The sequence below is a fragment of the Lasioglossum baleicum genome, chromosome 6 (genome assembly GCF_051020765.1).
Source record: "Lasioglossum baleicum chromosome 6, iyLasBale1, whole genome shotgun sequence".
Classification (NCBI taxonomy): domain Eukaryota; kingdom Metazoa; phylum Arthropoda; class Insecta; order Hymenoptera; family Halictidae; genus Lasioglossum; species Lasioglossum baleicum.
In genome coordinates this window covers 17,476,979-17,499,347 of record NC_134934.1, presented here as the reverse complement: position 1 = coordinate 17,499,347, position 22,369 = coordinate 17,476,979, and the positions used below count along the sequence as shown (strand labels likewise).

At 35.0% G+C, this 22,369-nt stretch overlaps 1 protein-coding gene across 6 annotated transcripts in view; it reads left to right on the top strand.

Moving 5' to 3' along the window:
* Window positions 1-22,369, top strand: part of Gprk1 (G protein-coupled receptor kinase 1) — a 65,869-nt gene that overhangs the window by 30,237 nt on the left and 13,263 nt on the right. For 3 of the 6 annotated variants that reach the window (XM_076426311.1, XM_076426310.1, XM_076426313.1), the window contains 5 exons: window positions 9,642-9,715; window positions 9,817-9,918; window positions 17,683-17,757; window positions 17,856-17,917; window positions 18,012-18,063. In XM_076426311.1, the coding sequence (XP_076282426.1) occupies window positions 9,642-9,715; window positions 9,817-9,918; window positions 17,683-17,757; window positions 17,856-17,917; window positions 18,012-18,063 (365 nt within the window). Of the gene's footprint in view, window positions 1-9,641; window positions 9,744-9,816; window positions 9,919-17,682; window positions 17,758-17,855; window positions 17,918-18,011; window positions 18,064-22,369 lie in introns of all 6 variants that reach the window. The other 3 variants (XM_076426314.1, XM_076426315.1, XM_076426312.1) reach the window with 3 other exon arrangements.

Here is a 22,369-nt window from a genome sequence, read left to right as displayed (position 1 = left end):
CTGGACAATAGTCCTCAGATGGTGGGACTGGGGTTCATTTTAACACAAAGTTAAAAATAATCTTACCGGACAAAAAGACTCCAGGATGTGTCCTAAGAGTTACAAGATATACACAAATACACTTGTTATACATTGATTTTTCAGAATCAAATAATATTAGGTTGGGGAAAAAGAAATCCATTATTTTTACATTATCTCAAGAGGGGAAATGATGGATTTCTTTTTCCCCAACCTAATATAAATTTTTTTAAATTCTGCGAGGTGTTCAAGGAACCCCATTTTATCGAAATGCTTGCGTTACTGAGGCTGAAATCGCCGCGCATGTGCGAGGAAAGTTGGGCTCAATTGAAGCACTGACACTGAGCTTCTTTGAAACGGGTCAGTGGAATGGGGATGAGTCAGAGTGGGAACGCGTAGTGGAGTAGGGAGCGCTGTCGCGCGGAGTGGGGATCGCTGAACGCGATCCCGAGCGTCGCGCGGGGAGGTGTAACGGTTAAATTTAATAGTTTATATCTCCTAAACGCATAGGCTTTTTGAAATTCTTTTTTTAAACATTGTGTTGTCATCCAGTTCTCAGCTGTGTTTAAAATTTCAAGTCTCTATCATCTCATCAGCTCATTGGGAGTTAGTTTAAAATCAATTGCAACATTTGTACCGAACAGACAGACAAGAAACATTACAAATTCTATTTTTCTACCAGCTACTTTAAATCGTTAGCTGTTTATATTATGTAAAATGTAAAGATCAACGTTGATCTCGAAAAGATAAATTCAAAAATATGTAAAAAATGGATACATTCATGGCAAAAATGAGTATGTAGGTACAATTTGAAAGAGTACAGAAATTAAAAGAATTTCAGAGTGTCGCGATGTCCATGCAACGTGTACAAATTAAATCCCAGATATTTTTCGTGAATTTGCTGATTATTTACAAACAACTAAAATATATATCCTACTGTCGAAAATCATCTCCGTCACATTTTTGTACATTTACCTCGTTTGAAATGAATTTCTCGAAATCTGTAAATATGTCCAGGGATTGTGTTTATATTGTAGTGGGCGTTTTGAATTTGAACAACCGTTTCAGAGAATATCACGTTCAAGTGCGAAACATGTGTGTAGGTGGGACACTATTTATTTTCGCAACTGATGAGAAAATATCAACCTGATCCGGATTACCAACTTTAATTAACCGCTTTTCAAACGTCACCCTTATCAGTAAATTATTCCGAGAGCTGCGTTTCACAATTTATTAATTAATTTGTTGGCTGATGTGAATCATTGAAAACGTGGTTATTAACTGTTGCTCATAGAATGTTCACCAGTAGACCGCGGTCTTTATACGAAAAAAGTTGTCAGGTTTGATTGTAAGAAATAGAAATTATATAGAAATGCATTTCGTCTTTTAATAATTTTAATAAATCCAATAGAATGTGTGACGATATTCTTAAATTCTTTTAATCGTTTTACAGTCCACACATTACATGGTAAATTAATCCTTCTAATATCCTAAAAAGATATCAAGCTGTATCTGCATCAAGAATATTTGTTTGAACTTGAAAAATACGAATTTTTTTCAGTCATGTTTCTCAAAAACGGATTCGGAATCAGCACGAAAAACTCTATAAGATCCACCCAAGAGTATATTGGAAACATTTTTGGTGTTGGACAGCGTTATCCATCAGGCCTTAATTTCTCCGGGCTATTTGTCTCCCGATCATGCCGGTTGATCGAGGTCCTACTGTAGTTTCTATCTCATCTTTTGCAATCGACGCGGAAAATTTCTATTTTGCATAAAGATACGCAGTTTATTAATTAAATTCGACGAACTAGAAGTTTCCTTGCATAATTTTGTCCACGTTCCCGAGCAAATCGACCACTATGCGACGTCTACTATTACAGTTTGAGCGATCGCGAAGTCTCCAGTGCGTAAAAATCAAAGTTCCACAGTCTTTTTTTATGCTAATCGCGAAGTTAGCGAGATTTCTGAAATAGTGAACGTTCCCGTATTCCCAGAAACTTCTCACTCGAGAGGCTGTTTATTTGCGGCAGACCGCTTCGGATTTATTATCTATTGTAGACTTTTTATTCCCGAATATATTCTAAACAAAGTTTTTGCAAAGCATTAAAGGCTTTTATTAGGTAGACATAAAGTATTTGAGTACTTGGACTTGGTCTGTAATAAAATTTCCAGGCGCACGCAAGGTAATGGCTCGTAATAAAATTGCCAAGCACAGCGCACGTAGAATGTAAGTGGCGTAGTGCGCTGTCGCTCGTACTTTAAGTTTATTTATATTTCACATTTTACTGATATATTAGTCAATACTCCTTTGATTCCATTGTGCGTTTCCTTACTATGTACAGTGAATCCAAAAGGTATTTCGACAATAATCTTTCGATTCACAATAACAAATATAAAAGATAATAGTAAAATAACAAATTTGGACTCGTTTTAAAGCTCAAAGCCTCTACTTTCGCAGACCATATTCAGTTTTTTCTAGGATGTTTGTGCATGATATAGCACAGGCCTGGCCAACACGCGGCCCGCCAGGCGATTTTATATTTCTATTGAAACTTTTGTTTCTCGTTGTATGTATACAAAAATATTAAGAAAATTTGCATGTGTCATTGTTATAATGCGACATATAACAATAAAGTTTTATTTATTTTGTATCTGTATCATATTTTTTAAAAGCATATTTACCTAAAGTGGCCCGTGAAACCATTTGGGTTGGCCAGGCCTGATATAGCAGATGAAAAACGGAGGACACGTTCTGGTGAAAAAATGCTACAAATTTCCTCTTTCAGTACCCAGAAATAATGTAGACTTAATATCTCAATAAAAACGTTTGTCTGAATTATTGAAAAATATAAAATACTCTCTCTGCCCCATAGTAATGCAGTAGCAAGTGAATATTTAAACGGGGATTATATTATTGGCGAATGCAGCTGCAAGTTATGTTGTAGCGCAAAATTGCGAAGCCTTCAATCAAAATCAACGTTTCACGACATCTATCATTTGTTTTGACACATCTTTCAATTTTTAGCTTAACCTAATTATTACGAATTACAACCATTTTTCTAATTTCATCCGCTGATCGAAATCAATTGTTTTACTTCAGTTGAATATCGACCATTGCAAAAGTAAGATGAAAAAACCGACAAGAACAATGGCTCCAATAATAATTTTAAGCTCACGCATATAGGGAAAGCGAAAATAAACTCAAACTCAATATAAAAATTAGGAGTAATATTTTTAATTTATTGTGTAAAATGTAATCTAGTTTTTTTATGATAAATGTTGCGCTCTATATTTATTTTCTTTCGCTACTATTATTATGGGACAAATTAAATTGATCAACTGCTACTATTATTATGGGACAGAGGCAATATTGCAATTTGCATGTTCCTAAACTGTAATTGAATTTGCCATAACTCTGTAAAGGAGAAACGCTACACCGTGTAAAATTGTTTATCCTGTCTGAAATTGCTTTTTCATGCGCTGGAAAGACACGTGCGCCAACTTTCGCTCTAAAACGTCTCTATTGATCCGATTCTGCTTAAAATATAATTCGTTTAAATATAATGTTTATCGGATTTCAATATAGTAAGTTTTTTTTTATTTTAGATGCGCAACTATTTTACTCAGCAGACTGCCTCTTTTTTCTTCCTAGAATAGAACGCGAGCAAAAACGACGAGCATATCGTAGATCACCTTCATAATTTCCGGCGCTATTCATCTTAATTATTTCCGGCACTATTCACCGTATTTGCTTCTCGCGCTATCGAACATCTCGTGCACTATACCATCAACTATACTTTTTATGGACTATCAGTTCGATAATCGAATTGTTTCACGTTTCTGCCAATTATCTGATGAATAGAAATTAACGAGCAAAATATCTGCTTTAATACTGAAAATACTTCATTTTTGCGAATGTTTATTCGCAGATACGTCACATACACTTGTAAAAATCGGGTCAGAAACTAGAGGAAGATTTTTGGGGTCAATTTTGGAACATGTACATGCATATTAAAACAATGGAAACAGTATTCACTTCCAACGACTACCGGTACTTTAATTACGCATTGTTTGTTGTTTCTAAAGTGTCTTTCGGTAGTGATAACGACACTTAATGCGGCACTGATAATGGCACTTACAGTGGTTGCGAAAAGTATTCGTACACCCTTTAAAACAGAATAACATTTTTATTATTGCACCCAACGACCTGATTTTGTATGATCAATTGGAAGCCTTGGTTTACGAAATGATATGCTAAAAAGATTTCCCAAAAATTATAATTTACACGGTTAAATGCAAATATAAAAATGGCATTTTTACAACTTTTTTATTTGGCCCCCTTAATGAAAATTTAAAATATATGTTTTGTAGATTTCAATGAAATTTTCAGCATGTATATAACTAACATAGATCTACAAAACATATATTTAAAATTTTCACATTAAGGGCCCAAATAAAAAAGTTTTAAAAAATGCCTTTTTAATTTTTGGAAAATCTTTTTTGCATGTCATTTCGTAAACCTTCTAATTGATTATAAAAAAATCAGGTCGAGTGGTGCAATTATAAAAAAGTTATTCTATTTTCAAGGGCATACGAATACTTTTTACAAGCACTGTAAACTCTTCTGTTACTCTCGTCTATACTCGACTAGAAAAAATAAAGCTCGTTTCATTCATAATCAAAGGACAAGTGCCTGTATCTCATTATGTATACATAATGTATGTCGTACACAACCAGAAGCTTTATTGTTGAACCAGCTAAACACACCTTTGTCTACTTGTATTTCTCCCCTCGATTGGGACAAATTAAATTCGTTGTAATAGGAAATATTAAATAGAATGCACATTAATAATTAATATTTCAGATTCTATAGATTAACATAAATTATCATGAATAATGGCTTTGAAACGAAGGCTTGTAGACACGGATGGAATTAATTTGACAAAATTTCTAATTAGTTATTTCAATCAGTCTATAACCAACGGAAAATTCTGCAAAATTGCATTCGTATTTCAAATATGCCATGAAGGCCCGTACCAAGTCATCGGCCCCCTGCCCATTCATAAATTTGAAGTTGAAAAGTATGGAAAAATATCTACTATCCATTCTTACACATACGAATACTAATCCTACATTATAGAATATTAATGTAAATTATACTTACAAATTTTTCAGAATCTTCTATTCTTCCGTCGGATCCACAGCACACTATTATTTACTCAGCCGAATATGTACGTCCGAATAACTGTGACTGTCTCCCAAAGACTATTTTCGAAACACAAAACACCACATTTTTGCACAATCACTAAACACCACGCAACTGACTTTCCGAAATCGCGACAGCGAACGAGAAGTTACTCCGACCACGATCAAAATAGTTCTGCGATCTTAATGCGATTTCCGCACGAAAACTCTGCCCTCCCAGCATACAATGTATTCGATCAAGCTTGATCGATTGAAATAAAAGAAATCGTTTCCAAGGAGACGTTCATTTTTCGAGAATCGTCTGTGTTCTGTCGCTTACCGCTTCTTCATATTATTGCTGCGGGCAAAAAGGCCGGACTACTGACGATATACCCGATAAGGACGTGTATTAGGCAAAAAACACAATGGGAGTCGGCTCCGAATTGGCCGATTATTTTACCACCACCGCGCTCCGATAGCTTCAACCCCGACAGATGATCAACACGTGTGACAGAAGCGACGAGCAGACATACACTTGCACTGCCGCTCAAAAGTATGTCGACATTTCGTTAATTCTTATAATTACCTAAAGAAAGTTATGCTATCTTTGGTAAATTTGATTACCTTGTATGCAGTGTTGGGCAAATTTTATTTTAAATAATAAATAATTAAATAGTAAATAAACGTGTGATCTTAATTGCAAATTATAACTAAACTTTTCATTTAAATAAATTATTATTTCTTATTTGCAAATAAAAGATTATTTATTATTTGGATTGAGGTGGAAATCAAATAAATAGTTTTCTCTTATTTCTTGTATTTTCTATATACATACAATGAACACGTGCGCGTTTTTTGTCTGCTACAGCAACCTTAAATTTTCAGGTATACGAAGGGCCTAGCTGCAGTGGCGCATCCAGGGGGGCATGGGACCAAGTCCCCACCTCCCCAAGAAAAAATGTTTACCTTCCAAAATTAAAATCGCGGAATAGCCCTTGCCAGATATGTTGGCTAAAAAAAAGGTCATCACGCAAAACCTAGGGCTGGGTGCGCCACTGCCTCTAGCTGTCTATAAAAAAATACAATTTAATTAAAAAATTTGAAATTGTAATTGTGAATTGAAATTGTAATTGAAAACTTTGAAATTGTATTTGTATAAGTAACACAATTATATATATAACTTTATTATTTCAAATAATTCCTAAAGATTTGCTCAACTAATAAATAACTTGTTATTTAAATTTTTATTTAAATAAATTTATTTATTGCCCAACACTGTGTGCTTGTATGTATTCCAGTTCGTACAGTGTTAGAGAACATATTTTAACACTAATCCTACCGAGCACTAAAAGCGATTAACACGCGCGCGCGCGTTTTAGTTTGCAAAAATGACGAGGCTCTATTTATTTAGATTTTCTGCAATTTTTACAACAATATGTGCTTGGGTACAGAATTTTATCGAATCAATTTCCACGTATAAGGAACTTCATAATTTCAATAATTATGAAATGAAAAATATAAAACCGGTCGTTTGACCGACAGTGGTAGGTTTAGTGTTAATGATAATCTATTAAATATCTCACCGATAATGATAAAAAATAATTACGTTTTCTTTTCACCTACATACCCACCGCGTGCTTTTATGACCGCGTTTACTAGCCGTGGCATCCTGGCTATTAAATCTTTCATTATTTCAGTATCATTAAGGTTCCACCGAGATTCTAAGATTTCCCACAAGGGGTTTTCAGATTTGGGATATCGTCTTCGGACTTCTCTATCTATGTGATCTCATAGTGTCTGTTTTATTTATTTAAGGCGATTGAATATAACTAAATTGTTAATTTAGTACTATTAGAATACATTACATACATATTCATAATAGAATTTAGCAACAAATACTGTTTGATAATAAAGATATATACATTATACGTATATCATCATGAACACGGTAAGTGTCCACATACTTTTGAGCGGCAATGTATAAATCATGCCATTGACGACGGAAGACAATAAGGAAAGACGAAAAGGAATTTCTTAGACAGTTTCCCAATCCTCGACCTTTTTTTTCGTTAAGGGATTGGTAAAAAAAAATGCAATTAGGGTAAACTGTACAATGATTGGCACCCTAAGCCAAAATCGTAGTAAAAATCTTTTTATCTTTTTTTGAAATGTTTCAACGAGCTTAACTTGCTATTATTATAAGCTCTGATAGAGATTTTTCTATTCTCTATTCTTCTATTATTTTTCTCTATTATTATTTTCTATTCTTCTATTATCATAAAATATATTCAGTGAATAACAATCGTAAGACAAATAGTACAGTCATTGGCATAGTAAGAAGTAAACGTTAAACAGGCTATTTGTTTTATAATTAAACAAAATAATTTAAAAAAGTATAAAATATTGCTTGATGGAGTTAAAACTGATGGAAAATGAAAAAGGGGCTTATTGAAGTATGAAAAACAACAAAATAACATAAGCTTTCATTTATTATAACAAAGAAACGAGAAAATAAACAAAATGTTACACGGAAAAAAGTTCCCGATTAATACGATTCATAATAATAGGGGAAAATTAAGGCCAGATTCGGAATCAGCGCAAAAAACTCTATAAAAATCGTCCAACAGTAATTATTGAACAAATTTGGTGTTGTACCGTGTAAATCGAATCGGAAAATTTCCTCCAGCTGTTCTATTAATTGGGAACTTTTTTCCGTGTAACATTTTATTTATTTTCTCGTTTCTTTGTTATAATAAATGGAAGCTTATGTTATTTTGCTGTGCTTCATTCTTCAATAAGCCCGGCCCTTTTCATTTCCCCTCAGTTTTATAACTCCATACAGTAATATTTTATACTCCTAAATTATGAATGTTTTCTCTAAAATCGGTATCAATGCCTCCGATCGGAAACATTATGCCACGGGGTGATTGTATTTTATAATGTAAGATTAAAGTATTCTTATCTATACGAAGTGCTCGAAATTATTGAGAAATTGTGTGTGCCGTAAAATAACGCATGGAAAATGAAGAATAATATGACTAGTTACATGCCAATGGCATACAAATGGGACTTGTTAAAACCGTTTTATATGCAACTGTTGCGTCACGCATGCGAGCTCACACGTGCGAGTTTCAACGGTCCGTCGGCTCCTTGGATGCGTGTTTTTCCAAGCCCTTTGACTGAATCTTAACCCGTGCACGATGCACCACTTGACAATTGTTAATCCGACCAAACAGACAATACGAAGTCAATAGCAAATATTTTGTATCTAGAGGGTGTTGACGAAAATGTGAATTTTATTTGTTTAAATTGATTAATTTGTAATATTATACAGGGTGAGTCACCTAACGTTGCCTAAAACGCATAACATCAGCAGTCTAGTTATTAAGATTTGATGCATTTACGACAAAAATGGTTAGGTGCAATTTGAAACAGTAGAAAAAGTAAAAGAATTCAGGAATATCAAGATACTCTGTTCACAACTGATTAAACTCCTACTTGGTTCCTGTGTCCTGCAATTAATGCAAACAATTTTTATTTTGCATAAAGATCCGCAGTTTAGTTATCATGCAGCGATATACACAGTCCGAACGAAATAAAATATTCTAATGACACTGAAATTCCAAAACTCCAAAACATGTGACTTCAGAAAAAATGGTTGCCTATCGCATGCTTCCCTTCGACATTTTCTTCCATCATCAATATTAAAAGAGATATTTAAGGTGCCCAAGTGTTGGGAGGGACACCCTGTGAATATTCGTTGATGCAAATTAAGTGCAAGATATGAAACAAAGGCAGCAACTAAAGAAAGTGCTGCATCAAGACAGGGGGTTATTCGTTCAGTTGATTATGCATTTAAATCGTCCTCATTAACCTCGCAACCCTTGGAGAGGGTGCCTCGAGTCCACAAGCCGGAACAATTTAGACCTGATTTATTTTCCTCCGTGTAAAATATGTTGAAAAGTTTCTTCATTGTCCTACACATCTTTAAAATGAATACGTACAAAACACTCTACTAAGATATTAGATTTATTCGTGATAAATTCAATATCACTCGTTAGTATTTTAAACAAAATACGCATTAAAATGTCGCGACACAGTTCGTTTCATAATGCTAATTTGTTTAATACGCCATCTTTTGTAGTACCCGCCATAAGATAGTTAATCAGTTTGACTCACAGAATTTCGCTACGCAAAATTTAAAATCTGCTACATGCTAACTATATTTGTCAGTTTTCAAACTATTATTAATTGGTTCATAAAGTGCACAGGCCTAGGAAAGTGCGAAGTAAATATGTAAAATGAATGATTAAATAATTTTTAAATGTAACAACTTATGATTTTGACCAAGAGAATGGCGTCGTGGGCAGATACCACAGAAAGTATATGGCTTCTGGATACACCCATTATTCTGTTCTCTCGTTTTGTATTTCCAGGTTACCTTTTATTTAAGGATTTCTGCGAAAACGTGTCGGAGGAGCCGGTCCCGCAACTTAAGTTTTACGAAGAGGTTCGTGTTAGCCCGCACACACACTATAGTTAAGTTTCGCTAGCGTGGTGACACGCGTCGCCATCCAACTCCATAAGGAATTTCTCATTTATGCATTGTAGATCAAGGCGTACGAGAAGCTCGAATGCCCCGAAGAGAGGAAAAAGCTTGCCAAAGAAATCTTCGACAATTACATCATGAAGGAGCTGCTATCGCACACGCATGTGAGTAACTCTTCCACCGAAGCTGATCGATTATTTTTTTGAACTCGCAACATCCTCGGAACGTCAGCCGTTCAATGTAAAAGTGGCATGAGTCCGCATTTATCTGTTTGGTTTAACAACAACGTATCAAGAGTCAGTGTTGGGCAAATCTTATTTTAAATAATAAATAATCAACACGTTCGCTGCCGAGCGACATTTTCAAAAACGGTTCCATCGCGCCAACAAATTTTAATTAATTGCAAAATAAAAATACAAAACATGTATTTATGGGAAAGATATTGAATGTAGCTAACTTTTAATTGCTTTATTAATTATACGAGTTATATCGTAGTCGGTTTTTGCGATAAAATGTTTTATGACAAACCTAAAGTAGTCGGCAGCGAACGTGTTAAATAATAAATAAACGTGTGATTTTAATTGCAAATAATAACTAAACTTTTGATTGAAATAAAAGTAATTTAAATAATTCCAAAAGCGATCTATTTATTATTTCTTATTTGCAAATAAACGATTATTTATTATTTGTCAATACAAATAATAATTGAAATTGTATTTGTAAATAACAATTAACTTTATTATTTTCAATAATCCATGTAGACTTGCTCAAATGATAAATAATTATTTTTGCTTTTTACTTGAATATCCAAATAACATATAACTTTTGTTATTTAAATTTTTATTTAAATAGGTATTTATTTAAATAAATTTATTTATTACCCAACACTGTGTGTGTCAAGAGTTTAATCGTCGCGTCGTTAAATAAAACAACTGTAATAAGGGTGTCCCAAAAATGTCGGATCTCCTTGAAAGGGGAAGTTCCTGAAACCACATCAAGTAACTTTTTTCGTTACGAAAATGTTTTCCGCGGATTTGTTAAGGGAGTAGTTTCTCCTTCTGTTACTATACTCATACAATAGCGTTCACATATTCCCCGCCTGGGTTAATTATTCGTTCATGACACTTTCATCAACATATTTGTGACGCTTTTCTGATCAAAATGAGTCCAAACATAGTGCAGTTCGGAGCATCTTTTCTTATTTAAATCACGATATAGTAGAACCTCGATTATCCGTACTGGTGGATGGAACATCAGTGTTTGTGTAATACAACAATTACGTAGCTACAGTGTTAGATTAAAGTTAGATTTAAAGAGTTATTAAAGAAAAACACGGACGGATTCCTGCTCGACCAATGCCAACGCCACTCTCAACGGAACCTGTCACCAAGATGGAATCCGTCCGCTATTGTCGCGCCCTCATTGGTCCGTAATTTTCCTGAAGAATCACCCCTTCCGAGGAAGTGCAAGATTTTTTGACATCCTGTATAATTTCCGCGCGGATAACTATTTTGACTTACTTCATTTTTGCATTAAATGACTCCTATCATAAGATCACGCCAACGGAAAATTCGTACACGTAGTATAAAAGTGAATTTAGGCTCTTCACTTGGATACACACATCGATTCATCTGCGTTTCATCCAAAATGATTGTGCAAAGTGATCAGCACACCACGGATCTTTCTGCGAAACAAAAAGTGTCTGTATCATTACGAGAAAAATTTTTGAAGTTTTGGAGACGTTTGAACTTACAGCGTTTTTTTTTTTAAGGAAAAATGGGTCTTCGGTTTCCCACTATAATGTGAAAATATCTTGGAGGAAAATGAACACTGTTTTGCGAAAGTAGAGGCTTCAAGCCTTGAAATGTGTCCAGGTTGTACTATTTGCTTGTACGAAATGATCACAATTTGTCTGTAAATTCTCCGGTCTCCGTCTTCGTATTCATTGTAAATCATCGGCGATCTGTATCCAACGTGAGGAAGTGTAAATTCGCCTGAACCAAGAACGATCGTTTCCTTCCGGCAGAAGGAAGGCCGAAGTTCAAACACCGCGAAATCAAGAGTCTATATCCGGGAACATATTTACCGAAACACGTTTCTGTGAGCTCCCATTCGCCGGAAGAAAGAGAAGCCTTGAGGAAGCCTTCACCTTTTTGTCTTGCGACATGTGAAAAAGCGCCAAAAACCGTTTCTGAATTATGAAAAACCGTATAAAAGCCTCGGACCCTACCTCGCCTTTGCCTTCTTCATGAATGCTTGAATAAGGCCTGGAATAGGTCTTTTCGTGTCGCGCGGGGGCTTCTAATCTCTAGCTTTCCGTGGTTTCTTTTTTCACACGATTTTTTCCCGGCTCGACACACCCCTAATTTTAGCCTCGCATTCAATCGCTCCCTGCCTACGATTTTCTTCTCCGTCGCGTTAGGCAGTCCTCTATAAGTATTAGCAGTAGCTGTGGAACGGTGGATCTTCGGGTGTACAGTTTGGTCTGTGTATCTTGGACACTTAAGGGGCTAGTACACCTTGGATTGTAACTAGAAAGGGACTTCGAGAAACAAACGAGAAACAAAATTTGCCACCGAGCAGACATACAAACAGACAAACAAACAAAAAAGCGAGCTAATAAAAACGTGGTAAAATGGGTCGATACATGGGTCTGCGCCATGTCGTTGTTTCACCTTATACGAGTATATTTTGAGCTGGGCGAGGGCTCATTCTAAAGAGGAAGGTTCATCACACCACGCTCTGGTCATGATTTTAACGAGATTATGTTTACATCTAATAATATGAGGGCCCAAAGTAGAGTAAAAATCTAGGAAAAAACCCGCACATTTCAATGCATTTTTCTGTCTCCAAAAGACTTTTTGACTGCTATGACGACCAGAGCGTGGTGTGATGAACCTTTCTCTTTAGAATGAGCCCCCACCCAGCTCAAAATTTGCTGAAATAAGGACAAAAACCGTCAGCGCGCAAACCCATGTTTCGAGCCATTTTTCTAGTAAGATTCTAGGTATTTACTAGTTACTTTCGCACCGCGAAAGTTTGGTGACAGGGAGTTAGAGGAATTGCTCAACGAAAATTCGACCCAGACCCATGAAGAGTTGGCAGAATGATTCGGAGTCAGCAGACAAGATTTTATTATATTTTACGTACATAAAATGTAATAAAATCTTGAATTTGGAAAAAAAAGGGGGAAGAACTTATTTGCACACCTAATAGCATGCGCAGCTTCAGAATAATGCAAATTAGGCTGCCCAATAATGCAAATTACGCCTCGTAAATGTAAAAATAGGACTTTTGAGTGTGATCGCGGCCTAGATTGATCTTTTATCTAGCGCTTTTCACTACTGAAAAACCCCATCTTTGTATTATCGATAAATGAGAAAGCGTGTCCCACACCCTTGCAATCCTGGAAAAATGAGTCTACCCCCTTAAGGGGCATTCAAAAATCGATTTTAAATTCATATTCTGTGTACTCTACTCATTTATTTATTGTTCTAACCGTTTATTTCGAGCCCTGCAAACAAATAAAACCATCAATAGGCTAAAAAGAAAAATGAACTTACAAATCACATTGTTTGTCGTTCCATCGTATTCATTTTGTACCATTGCATTAATTGGACACCAAGAATCGAACATGAACAACAAATAATTGAAAATAATTGAACAACAAGAATTGATACATTACACAGAGTATAAAAATTATATGTCACGACCACTATAGCGGAATTCTACACGTTTTGATCAGTGAGTGATCAGTGAGAAAGTTAAAAGAATGGACCGCAAAATTGACCTTGTCCTTGAAAATCAAGTGGGTCTCGAGTCAATCGTTCTCGTAAAAAACGATGTTAAAGTTCCATTTAACTTCTAGAATAATTTCATTGTTACAGTGTGGTTATATTCGCATGTTTCCAAAGTAAATACATAGTAGGGGCACAGACGGATTACTATCGTACGTAAATACCGCAGTAATGATCAGTCTTTTAGTTCGGTACCGCAATGTTCGAAGCATTCGTGCTGTTGACGAAGCAAAAGGAAATTATTCTTTAGTTCGAGAAATACCGACGGGATTTTCAGCGGTTAGATCAACAATTTAGCGATCAAAAAACAATATTACGTCATCTTTCTACACGTCGAGGAGCAGACCGACCCCGCATTCATTGGCGTAAAGAGGAACAAGTTATCGCGCTCGCTCGTGCTTATCCAGTAATTGGTTTACGGAGAATAGCTCGTCGAGTAGGAATCAATCATATGACAGTGCGGCGCATAATCCGCGAAGAGGGCTCACGATCTTACAGAATTCGCTGCGTTCAATCACTTCGACGAAATGGCCATGCTGCTCGACAAAGTTTCTGCCGTTCGATGCTAGATAAGTTACAGTTACATCATGAATCATATTAAAATAAACAATTTAATGATTTCGGCGCATCGGGTTCGATCAAATGTTACTCACTAAGCAATTTTGCAATTCGAATTGTTCTCGACGTTTCGATCCAAATATGAATTATTTTTATTGTACGAAATATTATTATTTTTCGATGTAGAATAAGAATACAAAATAAAAAATATGGATTTCCATTTGAAAACAAGAAGTTGCCCTTCATCTGACACTTAAAGGGCCATTATGGAAAAATGTGCATAGCGCCGTTAAATGTGCCCCTTCATACGAAGAATATTTTATATAAAACATTTTTTCATATTCCTGCTGGTTTCCGTAATAATTGACTGTCTCAAGATAAATTGACCACACTGTACAAGTTGTGTACACCCCTGTACAGATTGTCCACTCAATGACCGCAACAATTAGATACAGTAAGATCAGTCATCAAAATTTATTGAACATGTGGCTCGCTTGGCGTGTCGGCACGACCTGAGAATCGATTATTATCAATCGATATCATCGAGCACCATCGAGCACACCGTAACTCGGAAGGTGTCACGTATGGCAAACAGGGATGCGTTCGGCCACAGTGTTACATGTTGTCATATTATTACATATACAGGGTGTCTCAGCTGAAGGGGGCCACCTAAATATCTCCTTTATTTCTAATGGCACAAACAAAATATTTATGGCATAATTTAAATGGGTATCGAAGGAGGAATATCGTAGAGGAACAATTTTTTTCATAGTTTTATTCAAGGTCATCGTTATTTTTTTATCGGAAAACATATTTTTATTCCATCTTGTTAATGACTTAAGCATACTCAAATGTATTTCTTCAGCCGCTATAAGATTGAATAAAAAAAGTTTGTTTTCCCGATAAAAGAATAACGATCACCTTGAAAAAACTATGAAAAAGTAACCAGTCAAAAAAAATTGTTCTTCTATGATATTCCTCCTTCGATACCATTTAAATTATGCCATAAATATCTTTTGTGCCATTAAAAATAAAGGAGATATTTAGGTGATCTCCTTCAGCTGAGACACCCTGTATTCTTGTAATATTTAACCACAGTGTTAGCCAGTGAAGGCGATTATTAGACTGCAGATCTTTATGCAGAATAAAAATTGTCTGCGTCGATTGCACGAATGTTAATTCTTCCCTTAATGATTTCAATAGAGGAGGAATCATACAATCGGTATCCTCAACTTTTTAAATTCTCCAACAATCTTGAATTTCGTCTACTCAATTTTGCTATAAATGCATAAAGATACGCAGTCTAGTGATCATTATCTTTTACGGACCCATAGAACAAAACGAGAACTGAGAAGTTTAGATTTCTTATGTAAAGCATCCGCCGGTAATATCTTTTCTTTCGCTAACGTGATCTGCAGAACAGATCTATCATTCTCTGACACAATATCTTATCGCTTTCGATTTAAAAAAGTCTGAAATATGATTTTTCATCAGACTCGTATTGCACTTCTTCCACTTTCGTTTAATGCCTAATCTCTCTAAATTGACAATGCGAAGTAAATTGCATCTTAGAACCCTTTAGTCTATCTTAACCTTCAGCTTTGTATAGGATTTAATTTATATTTTCGTTCTATATTCTATGTGAAATAAATACTCTTGCATCTCTCACCCAAGCTTTATGTTCAAGCTCAGTATCTTGATAGAACTTTCTTATGTATACTTTTCATAGAGACTGACGCTTAAAGTGCGTCTAGGACGACGTCATGTTTTAAAATTGGTTCTAAATTTTTTAAATCCGAGGGTTCCCTTTGCTTTTTGCTTCGCCACGCTTGCTTTGACCGAACCAGAAATGTAATATTTGCTTCTATCAAAAAGATACATTGCGTCTTTCTCCTGGATGCCTCGTTTGTGCATGTATAGTAATCTCCTGGGATTGCGGTCCATTCATGTAAAAATGCAAAATTCTCCCGTTACAAAATCGGTACAGAGAATACTATGTATTAATGAAAAATGTTTTTATAATATGGGCAATACGATGGATAAATAATTATTTTTATTTAATTATATTCGCGAAAATTATAATAAATTTCCGCTTGAATAGAAATAAAACGATCTCGCTTGGATCAAATTCTATGACACTGTACTCACAAAATTGACAAACATTGTTATGTTAAAAATTATTGTTGCTGTTAGAAAAAAGCAAATATAATATAAATCCCGTTTGCATTGAATCTTTAATGTATTCGTCACTAGATGCATTTTCCACTCATGCCACTTTTATGTTCTCTTATATTGGAGGAAATAATGTGATCAAAATATATTAGAGGAAATATTGTGCCTAACATACAGGGTGTCCCAAAAATGTTGCACTTCCTTGAGAAAGGTGATTCCCGAGGTCATTTGAAGTAACTCTTTCCTTTGCGACAATGTTCTCCGCGGGTTTGATAATAATCAGTAGACTTTGAATCTTCATGCATTCATGGCTTCAAAAAATCGGGGAAAAAAAATGCTAGAAAATAAAATTCCACAGAATTTAGTACGATTTTTATTTATTTCAGATCCACAAAGACTACTACCGCTGAAAATAACATATTACATGATGCCACTTTCTTCAAATTCGCGTACGAATATTGAAAATTGCATAAACATCCGCAGTCTAGTAACCGCAGTCTAGTAAACATCCGCAGTCGTAAATCCGTCAGCTGTAGCCGCGCTCTGATTAGCCCATGTTTTTCGTTAATAATGACCTCCGGAATCGGCCACTTCAAGGAAGTACAACATTTTTGGAACACCCTGTGTACATCTTTGCCTATCACTTAGTCACATAATTAGACTGCGGACCCTTATGCAAAATAAAAACGATTTGCATTAATTATAAAGAACAAGAGCCAAATAGAAATCTCTTCCTTATTTTATTTAATACATTGATATTTTTAAAATTTTTCTAATAGTAAATACATAAACTTTACTTTACCGGACTCAAAATTTGTGTCTTTCTCCTACGAATTAAGATGCATTTGGTATGCAATCCAGTAGATTTGTACTCGGGGCGGATGCAGATCGAAGTTTCAATCCTCTGGGATCAATGGTTGAGGAGCTATAGTCGCTTAAAGTTGAGCATTTTTGACAGGTAAGGGCGCCGCCCAAGAAACTGAAAATATGCTCAACTTTAAGCGACCATATCTCCTCAACTATTGATCCTGGAGGTTCGAAACTTCGATCTGCATCCGCGCCGGGTACAAATCTACTAGATTTTACATACCAAATACATCATAATTCGTAGCAGAAAGGCACAAATTTTGAATCCGATAAAGTAAAGAGCAGCCAAATATATTGTTATATTATTTTCTGAGGAACGTGTGTGGTGGAATCTCTTTCTTATTTTATTTAATACATTGATATTTTAAAAAATATTCTAATAATAAATACTCGAAAAGAATTTAAATATACCGTTGTATTATTTTCTGAGGAACGTGTGAGAGTTCAAAGTCTGTTCAGAAAATGCGAAAATTTAATCGTACGCACGTAGGCAATTGAATTGTACTAGTTTGCATTATTTTCATTGTTTTCCAGGAATACTCCATGGAAGCGGTGTCCACCGTTCGGGAATACCTCATAAAAAACGAAGTTCCCGTTAATTTATTTGAGGTTGGTCCTTCACGATCTGATATCGCTTAATTGTAATAACGTTAACAACTTGGTCAATCTGCGTCGATCCAATTAAATCGCATCGATTACCTTTGCAGCCGTATATCGAAGAAATTTTTAATCACTTAAGGGGCGAGCCCTTCAAGAAGTTTTTGGAAAGGTACGTTGCTACATACATGAACCCGAAACCCTAAAAAAAATGTCCAAATTCGCGTCAGAAACAATTCCTAAGAGATGTTGTTGTATGCTTTCAGTGAAAAGTACACCCGGTTTTGTCAATGGAAGAATTTAGAATTAAATATGCAGGTAAATTTCAACTGTTTTCTAGTATACGTCTATTTTTGCGCAGTATAGTGGATGCAAATGCAGTACTCTGTAGATTTGTATAACAAATGAGCATGTTCTGCATTGGGAGAAGCAGAGAATAAATAGAATCGATTTCCACTCTCAACAGTCATGACTAGACAGACATGATCGCATTAAAAGATTCTAAAAATACTGTTGCGTTATTTTCAACCTATTCAAATTATCCAGACAGAAAATAACTGTTTACTTCGTTTCTAGTCGTAATCGAGATAGAACATTTCTACTTTGTACAACAATCTGCAGTCTAGTCATGATACATGGAAAATAATGGCTCATTAATTTGATATACTCATTTTTCCTCGAAATGCACGAAGTTCACAGTCCACTAACTATAAATGATATCAACAATCTCTTCTCCCATAGCACAGCCGTATAATTATACGGCGAAGCGCGCAAACCTGAAAATTCTGAGGAAAAAGATGAGCTGCAAAGTAGTCCAAGGGAAACTCAATTAACCTGAAAACTAAACAACCATCGTTTTCAGACACTTCAATTTGCCTCCACTATAATGGACTCTAACGCCACATAAAATTGCATGTTTTTAATCAGCCTGAATGCCTCTGCTGCTTCTTAATTTTAAGTAACCGCGCCGACGCTGATACGATTTAGTAACAATAAGAAACGTATTTACCATACTGTCCGAGTAAATTAGAATGGAAACGTTAATGATATAGTATAAATAATTACGGGCATGTAGTAGGATCATTTCTTATCGTTACTCGATTGTGTGGATTGGGTTTTCGAAAAGGTTTTCAATCTCTTTTTGTATAAAAACTCGACCGTATTAAGTCTGTAAAATGAAATTGTGATTTTTGTGGATGATTTTCTGCTATCTTGTGGTCAGTATCGTCATTGCGGTTAAAGAATCCAGAAAGATTAGAACCTTTTCTAATAACTCCACACCGTAAAGTCAGTTTGTGTTTAAAGTCATAACGCCAAACTGATCGAGTCCTTGACGGAATAATGGGATGATAAATGTAGCAAACGATTGAAAAAGCCGACTTTTTACTTAATTTTACAGTAGGTCGTCCCAAAAGTTCTACTATCACTTAAGGTTTCGCTTATTTAACACTGTGTTTGCTATATTCTAAATTTGAATTGTACGCATTAGTCGATACCAAACGACTTTAGGAGAAACCTTTTCAGAATATACAGTGGATCCAAAAAATATTTGATCGCTATATTTCTCAAGAAATTCGCGATACATACTTGAATTGTGATCATTTCGTTAAAAACAAAATAGTACAACAATACACCTGGACTCATTTTAAAGCTTGAAGCCTTTACTTCTTCCATCCATTATTCATTTTGTCTAAGATATTTTTGCATGATACACCGACTAGGAAACTCAGGACGCTTTCTTGATCCAAAATGGTGCAAATTGAAACGTCTATAAAACCATTCAAAATTCTGTTTAGTGACTGAAACCACCGCAGATTTATAGATTGAAGCTTCCCCTTTACAATGGATGTTTGAAACTTATTCTCCGATTTTTTATAATCGAGTTATTGAACTTTGAATGAAAGGTATACTGACGTCTTTGGGTTGGGGCTCTTTAAACGATCCAAACTTGATCCTCATTTTTGGTCTATAGAACGTCCAAAAAAAATCGTAGATCAAGTTTTAAACAATGGTTGTAAAGGGGAAGATTCAATCTTCAAATCTGTAATTGAATCATTCAGAAAAAATGTTCGATGCTGTTACAGACGATTAAATTTGTACCATTTTCAACGAGAAACGTGTCCTCAGTTTTTCACCTCCTATGTCATATAAAAATGTCCTAGACTAAAATTAATGATGAGGTGCAAAAGTACAGGCTACGAGCTTTAAAATGAGTCGAAATTTATTATTACACTATTTTTCTTAAGAAAATTATCATTGTTCAAATATTGACGATTTGCCTTGAGAATTGGAAAATTAATTTTGGTTAAATGTCCTATTTTTCTTTGACACGCTGTACAACCTGCGCAATATATCATGTTAAAAGCTGCGACAGTATAATTCACAAATCTAATAACAGTTTGAAAATCGTATGAAGGCTGTCGTTAAAAAAGGGCGCATACATATAACGTATCATGTCAAAAAATATGGAAAATCGTGCCAGCTAAAAAAGCAGAATAAAGAGCTCGGTGGTGGAGTAAATTAACGGCTAAAGTGATTATTATCGTGCAATTACTATGGTAAGGCAGCTCATGCATTATTTAAACATCGCACACGGCCTGGGAATAAAAATTAGGTTCGCAAAATGTAATTATTCCATTCGATCAATCTCGATGAGTACTGTAAGTCGGCACATGCAGTATATCTCTAAACCGTTTTGTTTATAAATAAGATAAACGAACATGAAAGTTTAACTTGATAAGTTTAAAAGTTTAAGTTAAACTTGTTTTATCAATTTTTGCTGCTAATTTCGAATGGGTTAACATTAACTTGTATGGAGGGCGTTCGAAAGTTTCAGGCATGTCGTGTATTATTTGCAAACAGAACGCTATATTTATAATTAATTGATGCAAGTGTGTACTCGTTGAGACTTGTTTTGTCAGGTATTTACGCAAAGTAAAGCGGTCAATTAAATTTACTGTTCGTTTATTTACGTTTTGCAAGAACTTTTTGAACGCTCTACGTATTTTCACGCGATTATGTGACACAACAATGTATGTACATATTTAGATAAGCCTACGGATATGAACCTTCGGCATTACAATCAATAACTTTTAAACAAATATCCAAATATGCAACGCCTTAACAAGTACTTTTACACTACAACTTTTTATTTATTACACTACAACTATTACTTTACTGTTTACAAGTACTTACCCTCTCAGAAGAGAATGGTTACTATTATTGTTATTATTAAAAATGATGATCTAGGTTTGACTTGATCATCTTTACGAGTGCCTCTCAACGATAAAGTATATTTACCATAAAATAATATACGCAAGCCTCGTTGATTATTAACGTCTGAATAATCAGTAGACACCTACGTACTCGTTTAGAAAACTCGTATATTTTGAGAAAAAAAGGTAGACTGAGGAATTAAAATAAATCCCTCTTTAATTGCATAACCAAATTTGCAAATTAACAATATCCGACATGAATATTCTTGAAATAATAAAACAATAGGGTGTACTTCCGAAAAGCTCCGATTTTTTTTATACTCTGGATTCTTACGTATTTTGACGTGCTGATTACGAATATGATAGTGAAAATTGGCGCGAATGTTATTTTCATAGCGGAAACCGTGAAAAAATCATAATTTTCTCCATTTATTAAGGAAACTGGGTCGAAACATTTACAAAATATTAGAAACTGTGCTCTTCGTGAAGTGTATCATATTGTGCTATATAATTGGTGTTTCTTAGAAATAATTGTGATTGTAAATTTCCCAATAAATACTGTGTGAAAAGAGGATCTTAAAGCTATTTTTCCACCCCTCGGTGCTATAAATTTCATTACCTGGGCGTTATGCTATTCTAAACAATTACGCACAATTTATTTAAACATCGAGAGGTCTTGCATATTTGGAGGTGGCCAGAAACTTTTTATTATGGCTGTTTCACAACAATGATGCCACGTTTGATCTTATTTCAATCGGAAAAATCTCACAAACATGCTACGAGAGGTTTCACAAAAAATAACTAGAAACAACAAAATATTGTCGTGGTTTTAGTCTTGTTTCACCGACATATCTAATCCAGTACATATCATGATACACTTCTCGACGATCGAACTGCTGAAGACCATCAAGAGGCACACCCACCACAGTGAGGACAAACTTATCGCTAGACTGCGGGTGTTTATGCATTTTCCAATTTTTTTCGACAAATTTGAAGAAAATGGAATTGAATAGAATCATATTTTTAATAGATACAGCCTTCCTAGCTCCAAAACAAATGAAAATTGTACAAAATTCTATCGAATCTTATATTCTAGTCTTTTTTCAACATTTTCATCAGCCATAAATGCATAAAAATCCGCAGTCTACTAATCACAAATAACGTGCACATCTCTTTCACATGTATCGACACATTGCTGTAGTTCTTTTCTCAAATCGTTTCCGATGAGAACGCACAGTATCATACTCATCTCAAATCAAACTTCGTTTATCTGTTAACACGACTAGAACATTTAATAATGTTTATATCTTAAAAAGCATCACTGTCCAATTTTCTAAATAATTGAAAATAACGTTCAAACAAGTCGACGTATTGTCCGTTCGAATTCTCCAACTCGAGTTACACTTAGG